Below are 19,059 nucleotides of genomic sequence, written 5' to 3'. Positions count from 1 at the left end.
CACCCTCTCCACTTGAGCGTGCTCATCGCCTCCTGGCGGCCAATTACAAACAAAAAACCGCGCAATCTAGGCAATGTTATTCGTTTTGAAAGCAAGGAAAAGTACGCTCCTATAAACTAAAAGGGCGTTGGATTGGGCTGTTGACGCAAGGCTGCGGGTCACCGCCCGATGCTTGCAAATTTGATGTAAGGAGATTGAAATTAAACCACATAGGAATATTTTTATGTTATAGGGCCCCTCAAACCGTCTGGAAAACGATCTGCAAAACCATTTCTGAGCCCCGTTTTCCAAGTCAGAATGCCGGTCCCCCATGTTGCGCACGCTTTTTTTTAATAAAATGAGGTGACTTAAAAGATATCCGTGTTTCCTCCGTACAGTTGCCACCAGGTTTTAGGTTATCCCACCAGTAAGTATTGATATGAAATGTATCACTTTTGTGCGCAGAGGTAAATGACCTTGTGTATATTATGGCAACTTGGTACCTATCAACTCGTAGTCCTCGTTCTTTGCTACATAGCAGTAACGGTATTAGTACTTGCCCTAAAGTGGGCCTTATGTTTCCTGAAAAGAAAAAGTAAGCGTTAATGTATAAGCGTATTGTCCAGTTAGGTTATCTCAACGCATGTCACGTGCAACTTGCTGTTCGCTTTGCCTACTCTGGGCTTTCGTCAAAGTGAGCTTGCATCAATAAGCAAACTGAAATTTATTTGTTTGCCTCCCTACAATGGAAACAAACAAATGTGCACACAACCCGTACTGCTGAAGAAAACACTTGCAAAAAGCAGTAAGAGATTAAAGGAGTCGAGTCTAGACTGGCAACGCGCATTTGCACGCATTAAGACTTTATGTCAGCAGCGTCGCTTACAACCTCCAAATTGTGAAATGCATGCTCTATTCCTTGTGCCTTGCGTGAGCAACAAGGTCCTCGCAGTGGTCACGCTTTGAGTAAAGCGCGCTACTTACCCGCTGACCGGGCATCACGCAAGGTCGTGCGCTACAACGCTGTTTTGAAAACGGTGCTTTTGTCACGTGGGCACTAGTGTCAGGTAGATGTCGTCGACGGGAGTATAAATGCCTCCCGCTAGAAACCTCGCACACACCACTTCACTGCTGCGATAGCGTGGTAGCTACCACAGTACGCTGAAGCACTCCGTACTCGAACACGCAAGAGCCAAGATGTTCTTGAAGGTGAGATTGTGGCACTTCTTGTTACTTTATTTGCAATCATCAAATATATCTTGTCAGCCATGAGCAGCGCGAAGCCCAGAAATTGACAACGCCGCCATTTGAAGCTTTCGCGCTCCTGGGTAACAAAGCACTGCTGCAATGGCAAACATCCTCCGCGTTATGAACTCTTTTGCAACACATCGAGAGCCCGACGCTGCATTAAAGGGGGCACAGTCTGCCAAACAAAAACATGAGTGGATATTTGCCGAGGATAGTGGCAATAGTGTGCTGACGTTGTTATCTTAACTGAAACTTGGCTCTCGAGTGATATTGCAGACTATGAAATCTTTCAATGTGAAAAAGCTTTCACACTTTTTCGCTGTGATCGTGTCTCGCGTACTGGTGGCGGAGTGTTGATCGCCGTACGTGACGGCTTGAGTTGTTGTGTTATAGATATTGCTACTCGTTTGGAAATCGTGTGTACGCGAGTCACTCTCGGATATCGTGATTTTATTTTTTGTGCGTGCTATCGCCCACCCAGTTCGCCCTTAACATTTCATTCAGATCTACATGATGTATTAAATGAGTTAATTGTCCGGTTCCCCTCATGTCCACTCTTCCTTCTTGGTGATTTCAATTTTCCAGCAATTAACTGGCATGAATCTCCTCCCTCATCTGACTGCTCATCTGAGTGCTCTCTCTTCATCAACCTCTGTATGGATTTTAATTTTAAGCAACTTGTCCTTCAGCCTACACGATCTACTGACCAATCTGCTAACATTCTTGACCTCCTTCTCACTACTACACCGCGGCTTGTTTCATGTTTAAGATATTTACCTGGTTTGAGTGATCATTGCCTCATTTATTTTGAATTGCGCATATCTGTTCCCGCTACCAAAACCCCAAAAGTTATCCGAGACTATAAAAATGCTGACTTTGAATCTATAAACAGCGAACTAATGGATTTTGTCACTGACTTCATTCCAAGTGTCCACACGCGCAACATTGATGAAAATTGGACCTTATTCAAAGATAAAGTCAATTTTTTAATTAATAAATTCATCCCTCAGAAACACATTATATCTAACTCTCATGCCCCGTGGTTTAACGCGCGTCTGCGGCGCCTACTGAACAAGAAAAAAAGGCTATTCCGGCGGGCCAAAGCAACTCAAACGGCCGAACGCTGGCACGCTTACGCCACCGCTGAGACGGATTATAAACAAACTTCGTATGAAGTAAAGCAAAATTTCTACCAGCACACGCTCCCGCTCCTTCTTAGAGATAATCCGAGGAAATTTTGGAATGTGGTCAGCGGGAATAAGCCGAATACAATAGATCTTTGCGATAATCACAACACTCCAATACACCAGAGCGATTGCTGCAAAGTGTTGAATGATTTTTTGCCTCGTGTTTTTCTTCTGCCTTGCCGAATGTTGTCCCTCATCCTTGTACACGTGAATTTTTACCCATGGATCCCATACTCATTGATTCGGTTGGTTTGACATGTTTAATTGAAAAACAGAAGATTTCATCTTGTTCAGGCGTCGACGGCATTACAACGAAGTTCTTGAAAAGTACATCTACGTGCTCATCATTAATTCTTTGTGCAATCTTTGAACAGTCATTACAGAGTTGTACCATCCCTCCTGATTGGAAGGTGGGGAAGGTGGTTCCATTGCACAAATCAGGTAGTAAAGCTTCAATACTAAACTATCGGCCTATTTCATTAACCAGCGTTCCCTGTAAACTTCTTGAGCACATTATCTATTCTCATCTTATTACCTTCCTTGAATCTAACAACTTCTTCAATTCATGTCAACATGGCTTCCGAAAATTTTTTTCGTGTGAGACACAGCTCCTGTCTTTCACTAATGATTTGTTTCGCGCTATGGATGCTAACGTTATTGTGGATTGCATTTTTTTAGACTTTGCTAAGGCGTTTGACACTGTTTCTCATGATCTATTATTAATTAAACTCGGTGCTCTTAATATTAACGATCAGGTATTAGGCTGGATTAAATGTTTTCTTTCCAACCGTCGTCAATATGTCTCAGTTAATGATTATGACTCGCCTCTTGTTTCCGTAACTTCTGGGGTGCCTCATGGTTCTGTGTTAGGTCCTCTACTGTTTTTAATTTACATTAATGACCTTCCTGATAACGTTATCTCCCATATTAACCTTTTCGCAGATGACTGTGTGCTTTATCGTTCAATTACTAATCCCTCTGATGAAGCATGTTTGCAATCGGACTTGAACGCAATTTCTTCATGGTGCAGCGAATGGCTCATGACACTTAACACCACCAAGTGCAAACACCTGCGTATCTCCAGCCGTCCTCCTGAATACACCCCTCGCTATCTTCTTAATAACACTCCGTTATCATCTGTCTCATCTTACAAATACCTGGGTATTCACTTAACACACAATCTGTCCTGGAAAATGCACATCAACTACATATCTAACCAGGCTAACCGCACGCTCGGATTCCTACGGCGCCATTTCATAGCTTCTAACAGCACCATTAAGCTTCATCTATATAGGACGTTAATCAGGCCTAAACTAGAATATGCTTGCTCCATTTGGGATCCTAATCAGATAACCTTAATTAACGCTTTAGAGTCTGTTCAAAACCGCGCCGCCCGTTTTATTGTTTCAAATTATTCCCGAACAGCAAGCGTATCTGCAATGAAATCTGCACTTGGTCTTCCCGTTCTTTCTCTGCGTCGTAAATATTTTCGCTTGTGTCTTGTTCACAGAATTTATTATACCAACCCTATTCTCAAACATAAGTTACTCCTCTCTCCATCTTATATATCTTCCCGCACTGACCACAACTGCAAGGTAGGAATACCGCAATGCCGAACTAGCCTTTGTATAAATTCATTTATTCCTCGAACTGGAAATGACTGGAACCACCTCCCTGCCTTCATGGCTGCCATCACCGACGTCAACAAATTTAAGAAATCTGCCGCCGATTTTGTATGCCCCTCCTCTCTGTAATGCCTCTGGCCCTGAGAGTACTGAAATAAATAAATAAATAAATAAATACTTCTTAATAGGTGTCCCTACATCCAACTCACGGCAGGAATCTGAGGAAGGCCATCTGCAGCTGTTGCACCAACACATGCTACTCTAAGAAGCGACGGCAATAATTTAATTGCCGTAAACTGATGCTAAGCTGCCAATAAATTCAACACCTTATTTTAAATCACTGCTAACCTAGCCAAAACTTAAGAGCGTCAGACTTTTTTAATGGAACATGGTAAACTGCACCACTGTAACGCCTGTTGTGGAAAAAACTTACTTTTCAAAATTTTGTTGCTGATATTGTCAAGCTTATTATTTTTCTATTCTTTGGAAAGCGCATCATATGTGAACTGACCGATATACCAGGCGGTCGTATATGCCACAGCTGGTCTAAGTTATTGCAGACAACAGACGCATCTGCGTCAAACATGCTGTAAAAGCCATTCTCTGCAACATTGGTAGTAGCAGGCGTCGTGGTTCGCCTTGGTTCCCGTGTTCCAACGTTTCCGAATTGGGTGGCCATGTTACGCCATGGTCGCATGTTACGCTTCCACCGTTTTCAACCTGGCGCATCAAGCTCAACCTTCGCGATAAATATGCAAGCTAAACAAATATTCACTTCGGTATCTCTAGAATGTAATTAGTCGCCTCGTTTCGCAGGGTTACTTGCACATAATACTTTGTTTTGCTTGTCGTGTGTGCAGAAATGTTTGCCATCCAGTCAGGACCACCTCTTGTGCGGGATAATCCGCATCCTGAATTCTTCACATCAGTGCAGCTCGATTAGTCCCGTCGCTGCTTCATTGAGATTGATACAACAGCAGACAGGGAGCTGCAGCTTATTTTACCGTGAGAATCACTCGAGATTAATTTAATCACTCGCTCCTTCGTCCCGGTTATCAGGCCAGTGATCGCTTCATCAAAAACGTACATATTCTAAATATTCTGTTCCCGATCAACTCTCTTGTTCAGGGCGTGAAAATTATGCGGTCCACAGCGGCAAACAGTAACTCGTCGAGATAAGTCTCACGAAATCGTTTATTGACTCTCCCGTTACTCTGGAAATTTTCTATTTTTCCCTTTTAAAACAGTGCGCACTTGCTCAAGTTTATCTTGTCATTTTGGTTGTTAGCAACTCAAGGCATCATATACAAGGAAACGCGCTAGAAATTCTTGCTGTTCAAGTTGGAGCGAACGCTCGACATACACTTTGTCGCAAGAAAATTTGAACTCTGTCAGCGGATTGCAGAGGCCCAACTGGAATGGTGATAGAAAAGAATTGTTGCATAGCACACAACCGTTAGACGTTCGTATTTACGTCCACAAAACTCTGACAGACTTTCTGAAAAACGAGGGCTGTTTTCGCTCTGTCAGCACCGGAGTGAATGCCTCAAAAATCGATGAAATGACAGTTTTCCCCAGCCTCGCACTTATTCTGGCGGGGGATAAGAGATGGTACTTCCCTAGGAGAACGACATTGCTTCCCACTCCAGTTGCAGCTCTTCCTGGCTTGCATTATGTGGCGAACCAACGCGCTGCGTAACCACCAAACGGGGGCGGGATACCAAGGTCCCGGATACGGAGGCGACTTTGGCCCTGCTGCAGGGAGTCCTTACAGAGGATATTCTGACTACGCCGCAGTAAGTAATGCCATCCTTCCGCTACTACCGCTTCCGCGAATCAGAATGTATCTCGCATATGGCCACCAGACCCATGTCTCGCGCGCAGAACAGCACTGCGCACCTTTCAACGTTTTTGAACGATCTCATTAAACGAAGCACTGATTTCTTTCTTTGATTTCCATTATTGCATTAAGGAGAACAGATAGTTAGAGCTCTGGAGGACCTTGAAATTTTACCCCGCGTTTCATAAACAGAATGCTGTTCAACTGTAGTATAGTTATTGGCCACCGAGATAGCGTTTCCGAAGACTGGTGTCCGTGGCTGAAAAGTTGCTTCTATCTTCCGATGGTAGCGCTATAGGTATTTGCCCCGATAGCCATCACTTTCAGCCCTCGTTACCAAATGTAAGCTGAAATATATTTCGTTGTTAGAAGAGCCACTAGGGCACCATTGTACTGACATTTGAAGTAGTTGCTAGATAACTATTCTTCGAGCATGTGTGCACCCAATCGACGAATTTGCAAGCGCAAAATACGATTTAGGTAAGTCACTTCTATGTCGGAAGTGCTGCCAGCAATAACTGCGGTTTATTCGTAATAGCAAGCAGCCGAAATGACAAGCCAGACATTGTCTAATAACCAACACTTGGCACCAATCGGAAGCGTTTCTGCGTTTAACCAATGATATTGAACTTCCATATTGCACTTCGGCGAGGCGTTTAACGTAGCGTGCATGAGGTCGTCGAAGTTGGCGGTTATGTTACGCCCATTCAGACGTTTCCATCGATTCTAAATCCTGATGGCGCCATTCCTTCTAGCCACCCCAGCCATACAATTCAGGATACGACACGGTGGATGAGTTCGGCAACCGGCAGTACCGCAGTGAGCAGGGCGACGCCAACAACGTGAAGACCGGTTCGTACGGATACATGGACGTGTACGGCCTGTACCGGCGTGTCAACTACGTCGCCGACGCCAACGGATTCCGTGCCACAGTAGACACCAACGAGCCGGGCACAGCACCCGGAGCCAGCGCCGATGTCGTGTTCAACGCCGCGCCGATTGTCCCGCCGGTTCCCTCCGGAACTGCAGCTACTGCAGGATACGGTGCTAGGGCGGCAGTGCCTGGCTACACGAACGGTTACGGCGGATACGGTGCATACGGATACGGCCAGAATGCTGCTGCTGCTGGTGGTGGTGGTGCCTACGGGTATGGTGGATACGGACGTTCCGGATACGCTCCGTATGGACAGGGGCTCCGAGGCTCGGGCTACGCTGGATATGGACGCCCCAACGGCTATGGTGCTGGCTATGGTGCTGGCTATGGTGCTGGTCGATATGGTCCAGCTAACTACGGCGGACGGGCCGCCGGTCACCATGGTTACCGCCGCCGTTAATACCTATTTCTACTATAGCTGAGAATAACGGCCCTCCTCGTTATATATTATCACCTCAATGTAAGATGGCCACTCACGGCAAATAAATAAAATGTGTGTGAAACTGGAGAGGCGTGCTGTTGTGACACACAAATAGTAAAGAAGGAAGGGCCTGAGAGCTCCTCCAAGTCACGTTAAGGCGCTATGGGAAACTGACAAACGCTGTCGTTTTCTAGCGTATATTACCCCTGATTTGTTAACTTCTTTTTATCTGATCTACACGCGGTTGACTGCTGCCGGCTCTCAATGTGCGCGTCGGCCTCACCTATATTACTGCTCATTCTTTTCCAGGTAATCATTTAAAGCCTGCTTATCTAATAACGTTTTATTTTTTATAAATACAAAACCAACTTCTTTTTCCTGGGTTACATTTTCCCAGAGATGTAGTAGCGCCTAAACCCAAAAACGAAATATATTCATTAAATGCTTAATTTAGCCAATGTATTTCCCTAAAGGAATAAACCTACTTCAAGCGGTTGCAAACTGCTCACTAGAACTAGTTACGGACCCACCGTTTCCCACGCGCATAGGTAATTCAGTGTCGCTGGAGACCACAGCGGATCTGGCGTTCGTTAAGAAGACCACCTGTGTTAGTTAGCACAGTAAGCAAGAAAATCTGGGAAGTGACCACTTTGTTGTGGAAATTTCACTGCAAGTTAGCGCAGCTCCCCTTAAGCCGTTCAGCGTAGTAGACTGGGACGCCTTCCGTAAACGGCGGGGGGGAAGACTCGGAGGAGTACGAGTGCTTCAAATACCCCTTAAAGAGAGTCAGGGAGGACGCCAAGGCTGTTACTAGAACACTCGAGCAGGCTTAAAAGTCAACAGGACGGATGCGCACGTGGCGCACCTGGTAGAGGCGAAAAACTCCTTACTCGCCAGATGGGAAACGCAGAGGCGCAGTCGAAGGCTGCGTAAGGAAGTAGCGATGTCAAATCGTGAAAGCGAAGCGTACTGCCAAGAATTGAGCAAGCAATAACGGAACGAGGTTTGTTCGGCAGTCGACGGACAGACGCGCACGGGAGGCAAATGGAACCTCCTGAAGTAGCTGTTAGATGACTCACAATTCGAAAACAATAAGTGCCTGGCTATTGTTCGAATAATCCACCATCTTAAATGAGAGGGGCTAACAGACGTAGACATACTTCAGAGCCTAGCAGACAGGTATTCCCCTGCAGGCCCCTCGGGGCACGAGGACTACCCAGAGTATACAGGTGAAGCCATAGAGCAGCTCGACGCCCCAGTCACTAAAGACGATGTCAGAAAGGTGCTACACGAGCTAAAGGGGCGCTCGGCGCCTGGACCGGATGGCACCTTCAACAGACTCCTGCGTAACCTCGATGAGAAATCAATCGAGAAGCTTACGGAGCCGGTCAACCGTACGTGGGAAACTGGCTGGGTCCCGCAGGACTAGAAAACTGCCTCTGTAGTCCTTAACCCGAAATGAGGTAAACCACTCACACCCTAGAACCTCAGACACAATCTCATTCATGTCCTGCGTGGGCAAGGTGGCTGAGCAGCTCTTCCATGAAAGAATAACGAGATAAATCGAGGAACAAGAATTGTGCCCGTATGACATGGTAGGCTTCATGCCCTCTCTTTCCGCGCAGAACGTCATGCTTCTCATCAAAAGGCAGATCATCGATGTGAACACCAGGGATGTCAGGGGTATTTTGGCGTTATATCCCGACAAAGCCCTTGATTCCATCATACACAGATTCTTTCTGAAATCGATCTCGCACATAAACAGAGGGAAACGCTTTCAAGCTTACTGTATCGTTTGTAGTGTCGACAGAGTAACAGCATGGACCAGTTCTCAGCAAACGAAGACACCCCAGCATTTATTCGTGCTCGTTTTATACCTAGTACAGGAAAGGGCACACAAGTGGCGAGCATGCGCCGAAGATGCTACACGCAGGCACGTATCATTTGGGCTTATCTACCTGATACATCTTCCTTTCTTGGAAGGAAACTAAACAATTTTAACGTTTTAACGAACAAATGAGCTCGGAAGAATACACAGCACCATCACCGATTAAAGTTTGCGTACGCAGTTCAGAAGGTTTAGAGCTCACGGAACTTGCACGAAATTGTCGTCATATCGCAACCGCTGTGGTTGTCTTCTTTCGCGCTGGGATCTTCTTGGTTCTCGTGTCGGTGGCGTAATGGCGGGAGCACTTTCGTTGTTTGGTTGGACCTGGCACGGGGACCCGTTCTCGTGGCTGTCGTCTGGTATGTCGTCATCACTAGGCGCAATGCTGAAAGGCTCAGCCGTAGCCATGAGATGTTGTCGGTTGCGTCGCAAGACGACGCCGTCTTCGGTGGCGACCTGGTACGACCTTGGTTGGGCAGTTGCATTAAGAATCTTTGCTTTCGGCGACCACGAGCCTCCTCGTACTCTGACGACCTGGCCTTTTTGTAGCGGTGCCAGACTGCGTCTTGGGGTTCGGTACTGTTCATGTTTCTTTACCGACTGTCTGTGGGCTTCGTTGAAGTCTGGGAGAGTTGTGCGAAGTCGTCTGCCCTGAAGCAACTCTCCAGGTGACTGACCGTCTTCTAGCGGACTGCTCCTGTAAGCGAGTAATCCAAGCCACAAGTCATCGTTCATCTAAGACGTCTTCTTTAAAATTCGCTTTACTATTTGAACGCCTTTTTCTGCGAGGCCATTCGAGCGAGGAAACCGCGGGCTGGACGTAATGTGTTTAAAATCGTACTTCTTGGCAAACAGTGAAAACTCATGAGTCGCAAACTGCGGACCATTGTCTGTGCACACTTCAATAGGTATTCCATACCGTGCAAACACTGCGCTGAGCTTTTGCACAACTGTGGCCGTCGTTGTATCAATTAGAAGTTCCACCTCCGGGAAGTTGGATAATGCGTCAAAAACACACAGGTACGATTTTCCGGCCCACTGAAAAATATCAACACCTACTCGGTACCATGCATGTTCAGGCACTGGGCGGTCTATGAGCGGTTCACTTTGCTGCCGATATGCATACTTCTGGCAGACTGCACACTTCTTGATGTGTGCTTCAATGTCAGCATTGAGACCAGGCCAAAACAGCAGCTTACGTGCTCGTGATTTGCATTTATTTATTCCCAAGTGGCCTTCGTGAATTCTTCGAAGTAGCTCAGGGCGCATGCTTAACTATCACCACCTTGCATCCCTTAAGCAACACACCACTCAAGACAACCAATTCACTTCCGAAGGATTTTAGTGTCCCAGGGACTGGACGACTGCTTTCCAAGCAATGAATGACTTGACTCAAGTAGGCGTCCTTGCTAGTTTCTTCTGCCAAGCGCTTCAAAGTTTCCTCGCTGACAAGTGATGACAAAACGCTTACCGCGTGAACTTCCACGTCATCGTCGATGTTTGCTTCTGGGCTTTCGACGGACGCTCGAGACAGCATGTCAGCGACCACCAAGCGTTTACCTGGAACAAATTGGAGTTTGTAGTGGTATCTAAGCAAGCGAAGAAAAAATCGCTGCAGTCTGGGCGGCATTTCTCCAATCGGCTTCTCCGAGATAGCTATTAAGGGTCGATGGTCTGTTTCGAGGACAACGTTACGTCCGTACGCAAAATGGTGAAACTTTTCGCACCCGAAGACAACAGCCATAGCCTCTTTTTCTATCTGGGAATATCTACGTTGCGCTTCGGTTAAGACGCGTGAGGCGTAAGCGATGGGCTTCCAAGAACCCTCATGAAGCTGCCAGAGAGCCGAGCCTATTCCATTTTGTGAAGCATCTGATGTTATCTTCGTAATCCGTTTAGGATCGAAAATCGCCAGTACAGGATCTTTGCTCAGACTGTCACAAATCATTTTCCATTCTTTCGCGTGGTTTTCCGTCCACTCAAAGATACGGTCTTTCTTTATCAAGTCGCGAAGCAGTTTCGTTCGTTCGGTAATCGATGGCAGGAACTTCGACAAATAGTTTACGACACCGAGCATGCGCTGCACTGCTTGCTTGTCAGTCGGCGGTGGCATACTTAACAAAGAACTGACCAGGGTAGGATTTGGGCGTATGCCGTCTGCCGCAATAACGTCGCCAAGAAAAAAAATCTTGCGCACGCCAATGCTGCACTTGTCTGCATTAAACGTTAGACCCGCTTTCTGTGCTGCTTCTAGTACCGCTCGTAACCTCTGATCGTGCTCTTTTCTTGTCGCACCCCACACGATGACGTCATCAACGTACACTCGCACTCCTGGCAGTGTTTCGAATATTTCGCTAAGAGCCTTTTGAAACACTTCTGGGGCGGACGCTATACCGAAGGGCAGCCTCAGAAAGCGGTAACGACCGAAGGGAGTCGCGAACGTACAAATTGTTGACGTTTCATCATGCAGCGGTATCTGGTGAAACCCCGAGTTGGCGTCAAGGCGCGAAAAAAAACGTGCTCCAGCTAGTTCCGATTCAATATCTTCTCGACGCGGCATCTCATAGTGCTCGCGCTTGAGGTTGTCATTAATTTTCCTCGGGTCCATGCATAACCGTAGTTTTCCGTCCTTTTTTCTGACGATAACTAGAGGACTCACCCAGTCCGTCGGCTGGTCTTGCTTGGCTATAATGCCGGCTTTGACCATGCGGTCAAGTTCTTCGCGCAGAGGCTCTTTCAAGGAAAGGGGCACACGGCGGGCTGTCTGGACGACTGGCACCGCATCTTTTTTAAGAACCATGCGGTATGGTCGCTTGATACATCCAGTCCCAGAAAAAAGTTGTTGAAACTCTTGGACAACTGCCTCGCTGTTGCTTGTTCCGATGTCGTTTACGGTGCGCGAGAACAGTCCAAGCAGTTCGCTGGCTCGCAGTCCAAGTATGGCATGACGGTTCTTCTTCACGATGAAGAAATTAATCTTTGCCGTCTTGCTTCCGACGGCCACCGTGGTAGTCATGACTCCGAGATGCTTGATGACTCCTCCGTTGTAAGATCGTAGGACACAGTTGCTTCTAGCCAAGGGTACCCTCGGCTGCAGTTTTTTGTAGGCAGAGAATGGCACGAGGTTAGCTTGCGATCCTGTGTCAACTTTGAAGTCTATTGTCGTGTCCGCAACTTGCGCTCTGACCACCCAGTCACGGTCACACGATCTTCCAACGCTGTTGACAGATACATCAAGGATGTCAAATTCTTCTTCGCTATTTTCGGTGCTCCTCACTTCCCTAACTTGTCTATTCACCTTGCAACGGACAGCAAAATGATTCTGCCCTTGGCATTTTCTGCACACTTTGCCAAATGCAGGGCAGCTTCTCGGACCGTGCGTACGTCCACACCTGCGGCACTTGAACATAGCAGGTCGTTCATCGCACTGCTGCTGCTTCGTACGCTCCCGTAGTTTGACAGCGTCAATCTGTCTTTGTTCTCGAGACCAGATTTCGTTTTGCGCGGCAGTCATTTCCGCAGCCTTGCAGACTTCTTCCGCTTTAGCCAAGGTCAACGTCTTATCCTGCAGCAACTTTTGCCTTACTTTGTCATCATTTGTACCAAAAACTATTTGGTCACGTATGAACGACTCTGCCATGGTGCCAAAGTTGCATGAACGAGACATCTTCCTGAGCTCTCTGACAAACTGTTCAACCGGCTCACCTTGAGCTTCGACGCGTTGCCTAAAGAGGTAGCGCTCGTGCACTTCATTCAGCTGTTCAGCGCAGTAGGTGTCGAACTTGGCTATGACAGTTGCGTAACTTTCCCGGCTCTCATCGTCCCCGAAGGTGAAGTTGTTGTAAATTTCCAGTGCGTCGTCACCTGCCACGGTTAGCAGTAAAGCAATCTTTGAGGCATCCGGTCGAGGCTTCTTGTCGGGCACGGAGGCAAGCAAGAAAAGTTCAAACTTTTGTTTGAAAAGCTTCCATTGCTTACTGATTTCACCGGTGAAATGTAGCGGCTCTGGTGGCTTCACAAGTTCCATGCTGCTTTACCGTGCCCGAGCACTATGGGCGTGACTTCTGACACCATGTATCGTTTGTAGTGTCGACAGAGTAACAGCATGGACCAGTTCTCAGCAAACGAAGACACCCCAGCATTTATTCGTGCTCGTTTTATACCTAGTACAGGAAAGGGCACACAAGTGGCGAGCATGCGCCGAAGATGCTACACGCAGGCACGTATCATTTGGGCTTATCTACCTGATACACTTACATCAGCTTTTTCTTAAGGGACCGTAAAGCCACTATTAAAATCGGTGAACTAAGATCCGACGAGTTCAAGTTAGGAGCTAAGTGCACTCCGTAGGGCGATGTAGTCTCACCGCTCCTTTTCAGCATAGCGATGAAGGGCCTCTCGGAAAGGCTGGCTTGGGTCGAGGGCCCGAATCATGTGCTCTATGCGGACGGCATCACCGTTTTGTGCGGGGTAAGGGGGGGGGGGAGGGGGCGGTCCGACGGGGCCGTGGAGCGTGCCCTTCAGGAGATCTTAGATGTTACCGAAGAGTACTTAAAAGTGACGGGGCTCTGTCTGTCACCGTCAAAGTCAGAACTACTGTTTTATAGACCAGATCGCGCAGGGGCAAGAAACATTCTAGCCCTCTCGACGAGATTCCCTTTAACCTATATGCGGAATCCGGTCAGATGGCACCCAGAGTCAAAGCCGTCAGGATTCTAGGTCTGGTGTTAAATACAAAGGGAAGCAACAATCAAGCTGATTTCCGCGTCAAGACACAGACGGAGAACATGCCCCGATTAGTTACAAGTACCTCGAACCGCAGAGGCAGTCTCAGTGACAGCAATCTCCTTAAGGTTTACCATGCGTTCCTCATGTGCCACCTAAATTGCGTAGCATCGGCACTTAACTGGTCCCGCTCGGAGGAGGGCAAAATTGATGCGCTGATGAGAAAAAGCATCACATGTATACTGGGAATTCTCACTTGCACAGCACGGAACAGCTCCTACAATTAGAGGTTCACCATACCCTCACGGAGGTAATCGAAGCACAAAGAACGGCACAAACCGTCGGCCTCTCGTCTCTGAAGGCAGGCAGACGCACATTACGCTCTTAAACAGCTGTACACCCTTTGGGGTGTATATTTGCTTACAACAATAATCGTCATCTGCCTTGCTTGCGTCTCCTTTCTTTAAAACGCTGCGCTCGCTACTTTCCTGTCGAAAATGCTCTGCCATGCTGACAACGCGCACGTCGTTCATGACTTGGCAGTACCGGGTTCGCAGCGTTAAAGAAAGGAAATGCGGACAAGTCAGATGAAAATTATTGTTGTGTGGCAAGATACAACCCAAAGGGTGTAGTTTTGCTTAGGAGAGTAATGTCCGCAGGTATGACCCCCTTGACCATCGACGCGAATGATATGATGCTCTCTCACACCATTAGGGCTACCTTTCAGGTTAGCCCTTTCCCACGGAATGTACACCCCCAATATAATACGGCTAGACGCAAGGCACGAGCTTTACGCACTATAATAACTTTACGCACAAAAGCTTGCAATTAACTACCTATGTAGATGCTGCCCAGTATGGGCGCACATATTAATTTACATTAATTCAGTATGGGCGCACAGAAGTGGCGGGAGTGCCTCTCGTGCTCACCAGGCGTCGCGAGGATCGATCTCTCACCGACTTCCGGCGGCAGCCGAATGTTTTTGTGTGTTTTCCCTTTTTAGCTGGTGCCTCCGTGGGGGCGTCCGTCGCGCGGCCGCGCTGGATCGACAGAATTTGGGCGTTTGCGCTTGTTTGGCCGCGCATTTTTGGTACCTCTGAACGTGAAAGTGACACCATCGATCGTTACAGCCGAATGTTGAATGTTTGAGACCATTAAATGAAGAGTACAAATTTGTGTATACTTATGTTTCGTCTACAAGCATAAGTGACGTGCTCACGAAACAGGTAATTATAAATGCGGTACACTTCTCTTACCAACCCTTTCAAAAACTGCAATTACCATGAAATATTCTGCTTCAAACCTTTATTCTGCGTAAATGTTAAATGCAGGAAAATAGGTGACTGCAAAGGTAAGCTTAGCCCAGATTAACAACGTCAAATTGCAGTAAATCCGGCGGACTCCAATAAGTACATCATGGAAGTCTTAAAAAAAATGTTGCCGATGTCCTCAATAACATTTCCTCGTTTTCAGAAGTTATCTTTCGTCGGGAATGACGGGGTGTTAAACTCTTTGAATTTACTGGTGACGCCGGCGAACCACTATAATCGTCGCCTGGGTGCTCTGAGCTATCATTGGTTAATATGAACTAATATTTCGTCTTCTCGCAACTCTTGGTGGTGCTTGATCACACAGGTTGCGCTCTTTTCTTTTCCGAGTAACAGGCTTCTATTCATACTCTGGAACATCGGGGAAGATTGTTAATGGCGCCGCATCGTTTGTGGACTGAGGCACATCGCATGGCATTTCGACTGGCTATAGCACACTTCAAAGTACGCTCGCAGATTACAGTGGCATCATCACGAGCTCCTTAACGAGCTCCATCACGAGAGAGAGAGAGAGACAAAAGGGAAGGAAAGACAGGGAGGTTAGCCAGTGTAAATACCGGCTGGCTACCCTGTGCTGGGGAAAGGGTTAAAGGGAATAAAAGGAGAAGGAAGAGAGAAAAAAAAAACAAGGAAAATGCACACAGTAACGAGATGTTAGGCGCAACAATAGTCAAAGGCGGTCGCACAATTCACATGTCCTCAAGAACTTGAGCAAAGCCCTTAAGGCCTTGAGTGCCGAAACCCGTCTGGACCAGTGTCCTAGAGCTTTCTCTACCATTATGCAATCAACATCACCTACCAGTGGATAATGGGTCACTGCGCAATTTCGGGAAATGACACTGCGGATGACGCTGCCCGGTCGGCCCATGATGGTGCCCAGATTATACCCATACCGCTGTCAAGAACAGATGCAGTCCCATCACGAGCTCCTTAACGCGACAGCGTTAAGGAACTCGTGTCGCAAAAAAGCTGAGGTCGTTGGCGTCGGCGGCGAGCGAAAAATCCCAGAAAGTAACTCATAATAAAAAAGAATTTGCAAGATCGGCTGGGGGGGAATTGAACCAGGGTGTCCGGAGTGTGACACGGAGACGCTACCACTCAGCCACGAATTTTTTTTCTTTATTGCCTCGCTTTTCACAGAGTTTACGAGATCAGAACAGATTAACAAGATAATAATACCGAGAACCGTCAGCTCTTTGCAGACTACAAGCCATCAGTATTTCGGCATCTGCAACAATATTTCTAACCTTGGAGCCCACTCTGGTACATACGACTGCACCTTCTGCACTTCAACAAAATGGGACACCGATTCGCAAAAATATTCGCGAACTGGTCTAGTGTCAATATCCGCATTGTGTACAGGAGTCCGAGTTCGCCATATACTGGGCAGGCCCAGGAGCATAACCAGATCGAAAGGCACACCATCGTCGTTTTCGACCGTGAGATAACGGATTCCATGCGGACTTAATGGCAACTCTTTTTTCAAGGTTCTCTGTAAGATGTCCCAGAAGAACACTCCACCCCAGCAATCTAAAAACACACGCTCAATCGTCTCTGGTTTTTTGCATAACAAACAATGACTACTCTACGGAACAAATAAACCCTTTTCTTCTAACCATGTTTTAACAGGTAAGATTCCTGTGTGCCGCTTAAAAAAAAGGTTTTAAGCCCTGGCGCAACTAACATTTTTTTTAACGCGTTCAAAACATCATTTCCTTTGCCTGCACAGTATAATTCACTGTACAATGGCACAGGAAATAACACATCCACAAGGTCCTTGTGCAGTTTTTTACGTGACACATCAGTCAAATATTGCAAAGAAAAACACACCGTTAAGAAGCGGAAAGATGACACCACTTCTTTTAGATATCCCCTTACTGGTCCTTGCTGACACACCGAAGACACAACAAACTCTGGTAGCACTTTACCCAGCCTCAGTTGAATCATAGTTCTGAGAAAGCTATCATCTACATCTCTGAGAAAAACAAATGGACTGACGAGCTGTCTCATGTACAGATGCACTAAACCAAGACCACCGTCACTCCCTCTTTTAAACAGATTTTTTCGGCTTGTTTTTTCCCATAGAGAGCTCCAGATAAAGACCGCGAACACTCCGTGCATTTTTTGTACATTTAACCTGCTGCAATGCAAAACTTGCATTACATACCATAGGTTGCTTACAAGAAATAGGTTGCACGTCGTGGCCCGTGCGAAAATCGACTTATCCCATCCTTTCCCCTTTTGTGCATTTTCACGTAACTCCTCCATTTGTTTTTTCCAATAGATTAGATTCGATTATGGGGTTTTACGTGCCAAAACCACTTTCTGATTATGGCGCAGGCCGTAGTGGGGGACTCCGAAAATTTCGACCACCTGGGGTTCTTTAACGTGCACCTAAATCTAAGTACACGGGTGTTTTTCGCATTTCGCCCCCATCGAAATGCGGCCGCCGTGGCCGGGATTCGATCCCGCGACCTCGTGCTCAGCAGCCTAACACCATAGCCACTGAGCAACCACGGCGGGTTGTTTTTTCCAATAAGGCTCGTTGTCAGAGTAGTACTGCAGAGGTACTCCTAAGTATTTTGTCGGTGTTTCTTGCCATTTAATGTTCAAAAACATCCTTGGTGCGACATCCCATTCTCCATGCCAGAACCCAACGCAATTGTCCCAGTTTACTGCACTACCACTAGCTTGACAGAAACTTTTAACAGCATTGACAGTATGCATTATACTTTTACGATCAACACAGAAAACTTCAATGTCATCAGCGTAAGTAAGAAGGCTTACCACGGCTTGATGTAATTGAAATCCTCGTATCTCGTTGTTCCTAATCACGCTTAGACAAAAGGGCTCAATATATATGCAAAAAAGAAGCGGTGATAATGGGCACCCTTGTCTGACCGAGCGCTGTACTGGTATGTATTCACCTACTGTTTTGTTTATTATCAATCTCGTCGTACATCCGGCGTAAGCCATCCGCACACCTTCGCTGATCACATTACCTACATTCACATATTCATGTTTAGATAGAAACAGATCGTGCGGCACGCGGTCGAATGCCTTCTCAAGGTCAACTTGCAGCATAGCGACACTGAGTTGCATTGTCACAGCATTCAAGGATGGACCGTGCTATGTGTGTATTTGTCATAATTGTCCTTCCTTTTATTCCGTACGTTGGATGTGGACCGACTAAGTCTTTCATTACTGTCTGCAACCTATAAGACAATACCTTCATTAATATTTTATAGTCTATATTTGTCAGGCTAACCGGCCGATACGATGTTACTTTACATAATTTGATTAGGTCTTCAGTTTTTGGTATTAGGACCGTGTGTGCTGATAAAAAGGACGGCGGTAGATGTTTGTTCGCGTAAGCCTCCTTGTATACTTCAGTCAAAACGGGCGCGATAACACCCTTAAACGCCTTGTACAATGCAGCGCTTAAGCCATCCGGTCCCGGTGATTTGCCATTATTTAAATGGTCAATCGCATTCTTAACTTCCTTCACTGTTATGGGCACTTCTAATATTTCTTTAGTTTCATCATCTAATGTTGGCATCAATGACATGAAGTGTTTTTTAAATCTATCAGTGTCAATTTGGCTACGAGAAAACAATACTTTGTAATATTCCAAAAAAGAACTTGCTACTGTTTCTTTGTTGGTAGACAGTGACCCATTATGTTCTATTTCTGTTATTGCATTTTGGGAAGCATATTTCTTTTCGTCTCCCAAGGCGCGTTTTTTTGGCATTTGTCCTGTGCACCATTTTTCAGCTCTGGCTGGAATCAATGCTCCATTGTATCGCTCTTGGTCTATCAGCGCAAGTTTTTGCTTTATGTTTTTTATGTCTTCTAAGAAATAACCGGGTTGTATACTTTCCGCT

At 46.6% G+C, this 19,059-nt stretch overlaps 2 protein-coding genes across 2 annotated transcripts; one reads left to right on the top strand and one right to left on the bottom strand.

Moving 5' to 3' along the window:
- Positions 1 to 5,712: 5,712 nt before the first annotated feature.
- Positions 5,713 to 7,271, top strand: LOC135901627 (adult-specific rigid cuticular protein 15.7-like). Its single transcript, XM_065431484.1, has 2 exons — positions 5,713 to 5,835; positions 6,635 to 7,271. The coding sequence occupies exons 1-2, from the start codon at positions 5,713 to 5,715 to the stop codon at positions 7,211 to 7,213; spliced, it is 702 nt and encodes a 233-aa protein (XP_065287556.1). The 3' UTR covers positions 7,214 to 7,271.
- A 1,798-nt stretch (positions 7,272 to 9,069) lies between these two features.
- LOC135901617 (uncharacterized) lies at positions 9,070 to 13,368 on the bottom strand. The gene is made up of 3 exons (XM_065431474.2): positions 11,782 to 13,368; positions 10,594 to 10,682; positions 9,070 to 9,819 (listed from the first exon to the last, which is right to left on the bottom strand). The coding sequence occupies exons 1-3, from the start codon at positions 13,147 to 13,149 to the stop codon at positions 9,321 to 9,323; spliced, it is 1,956 nt and encodes a 651-aa protein (XP_065287546.1). The 5' UTR covers positions 13,150 to 13,368; the 3' UTR covers positions 9,070 to 9,320.
- Between the last annotated feature and the right edge of the window lie 5,691 nt (positions 13,369 to 19,059).

This window comes from Dermacentor albipictus, chromosome 1, assembly GCF_038994185.2.
Source record: "Dermacentor albipictus isolate Rhodes 1998 colony chromosome 1, USDA_Dalb.pri_finalv2, whole genome shotgun sequence".
NCBI lineage: Eukaryota > Metazoa > Arthropoda > Arachnida > Ixodida > Ixodidae > Dermacentor > Dermacentor albipictus.
This window is presented reverse-complemented; position numbering and strand designations above follow the sequence as displayed.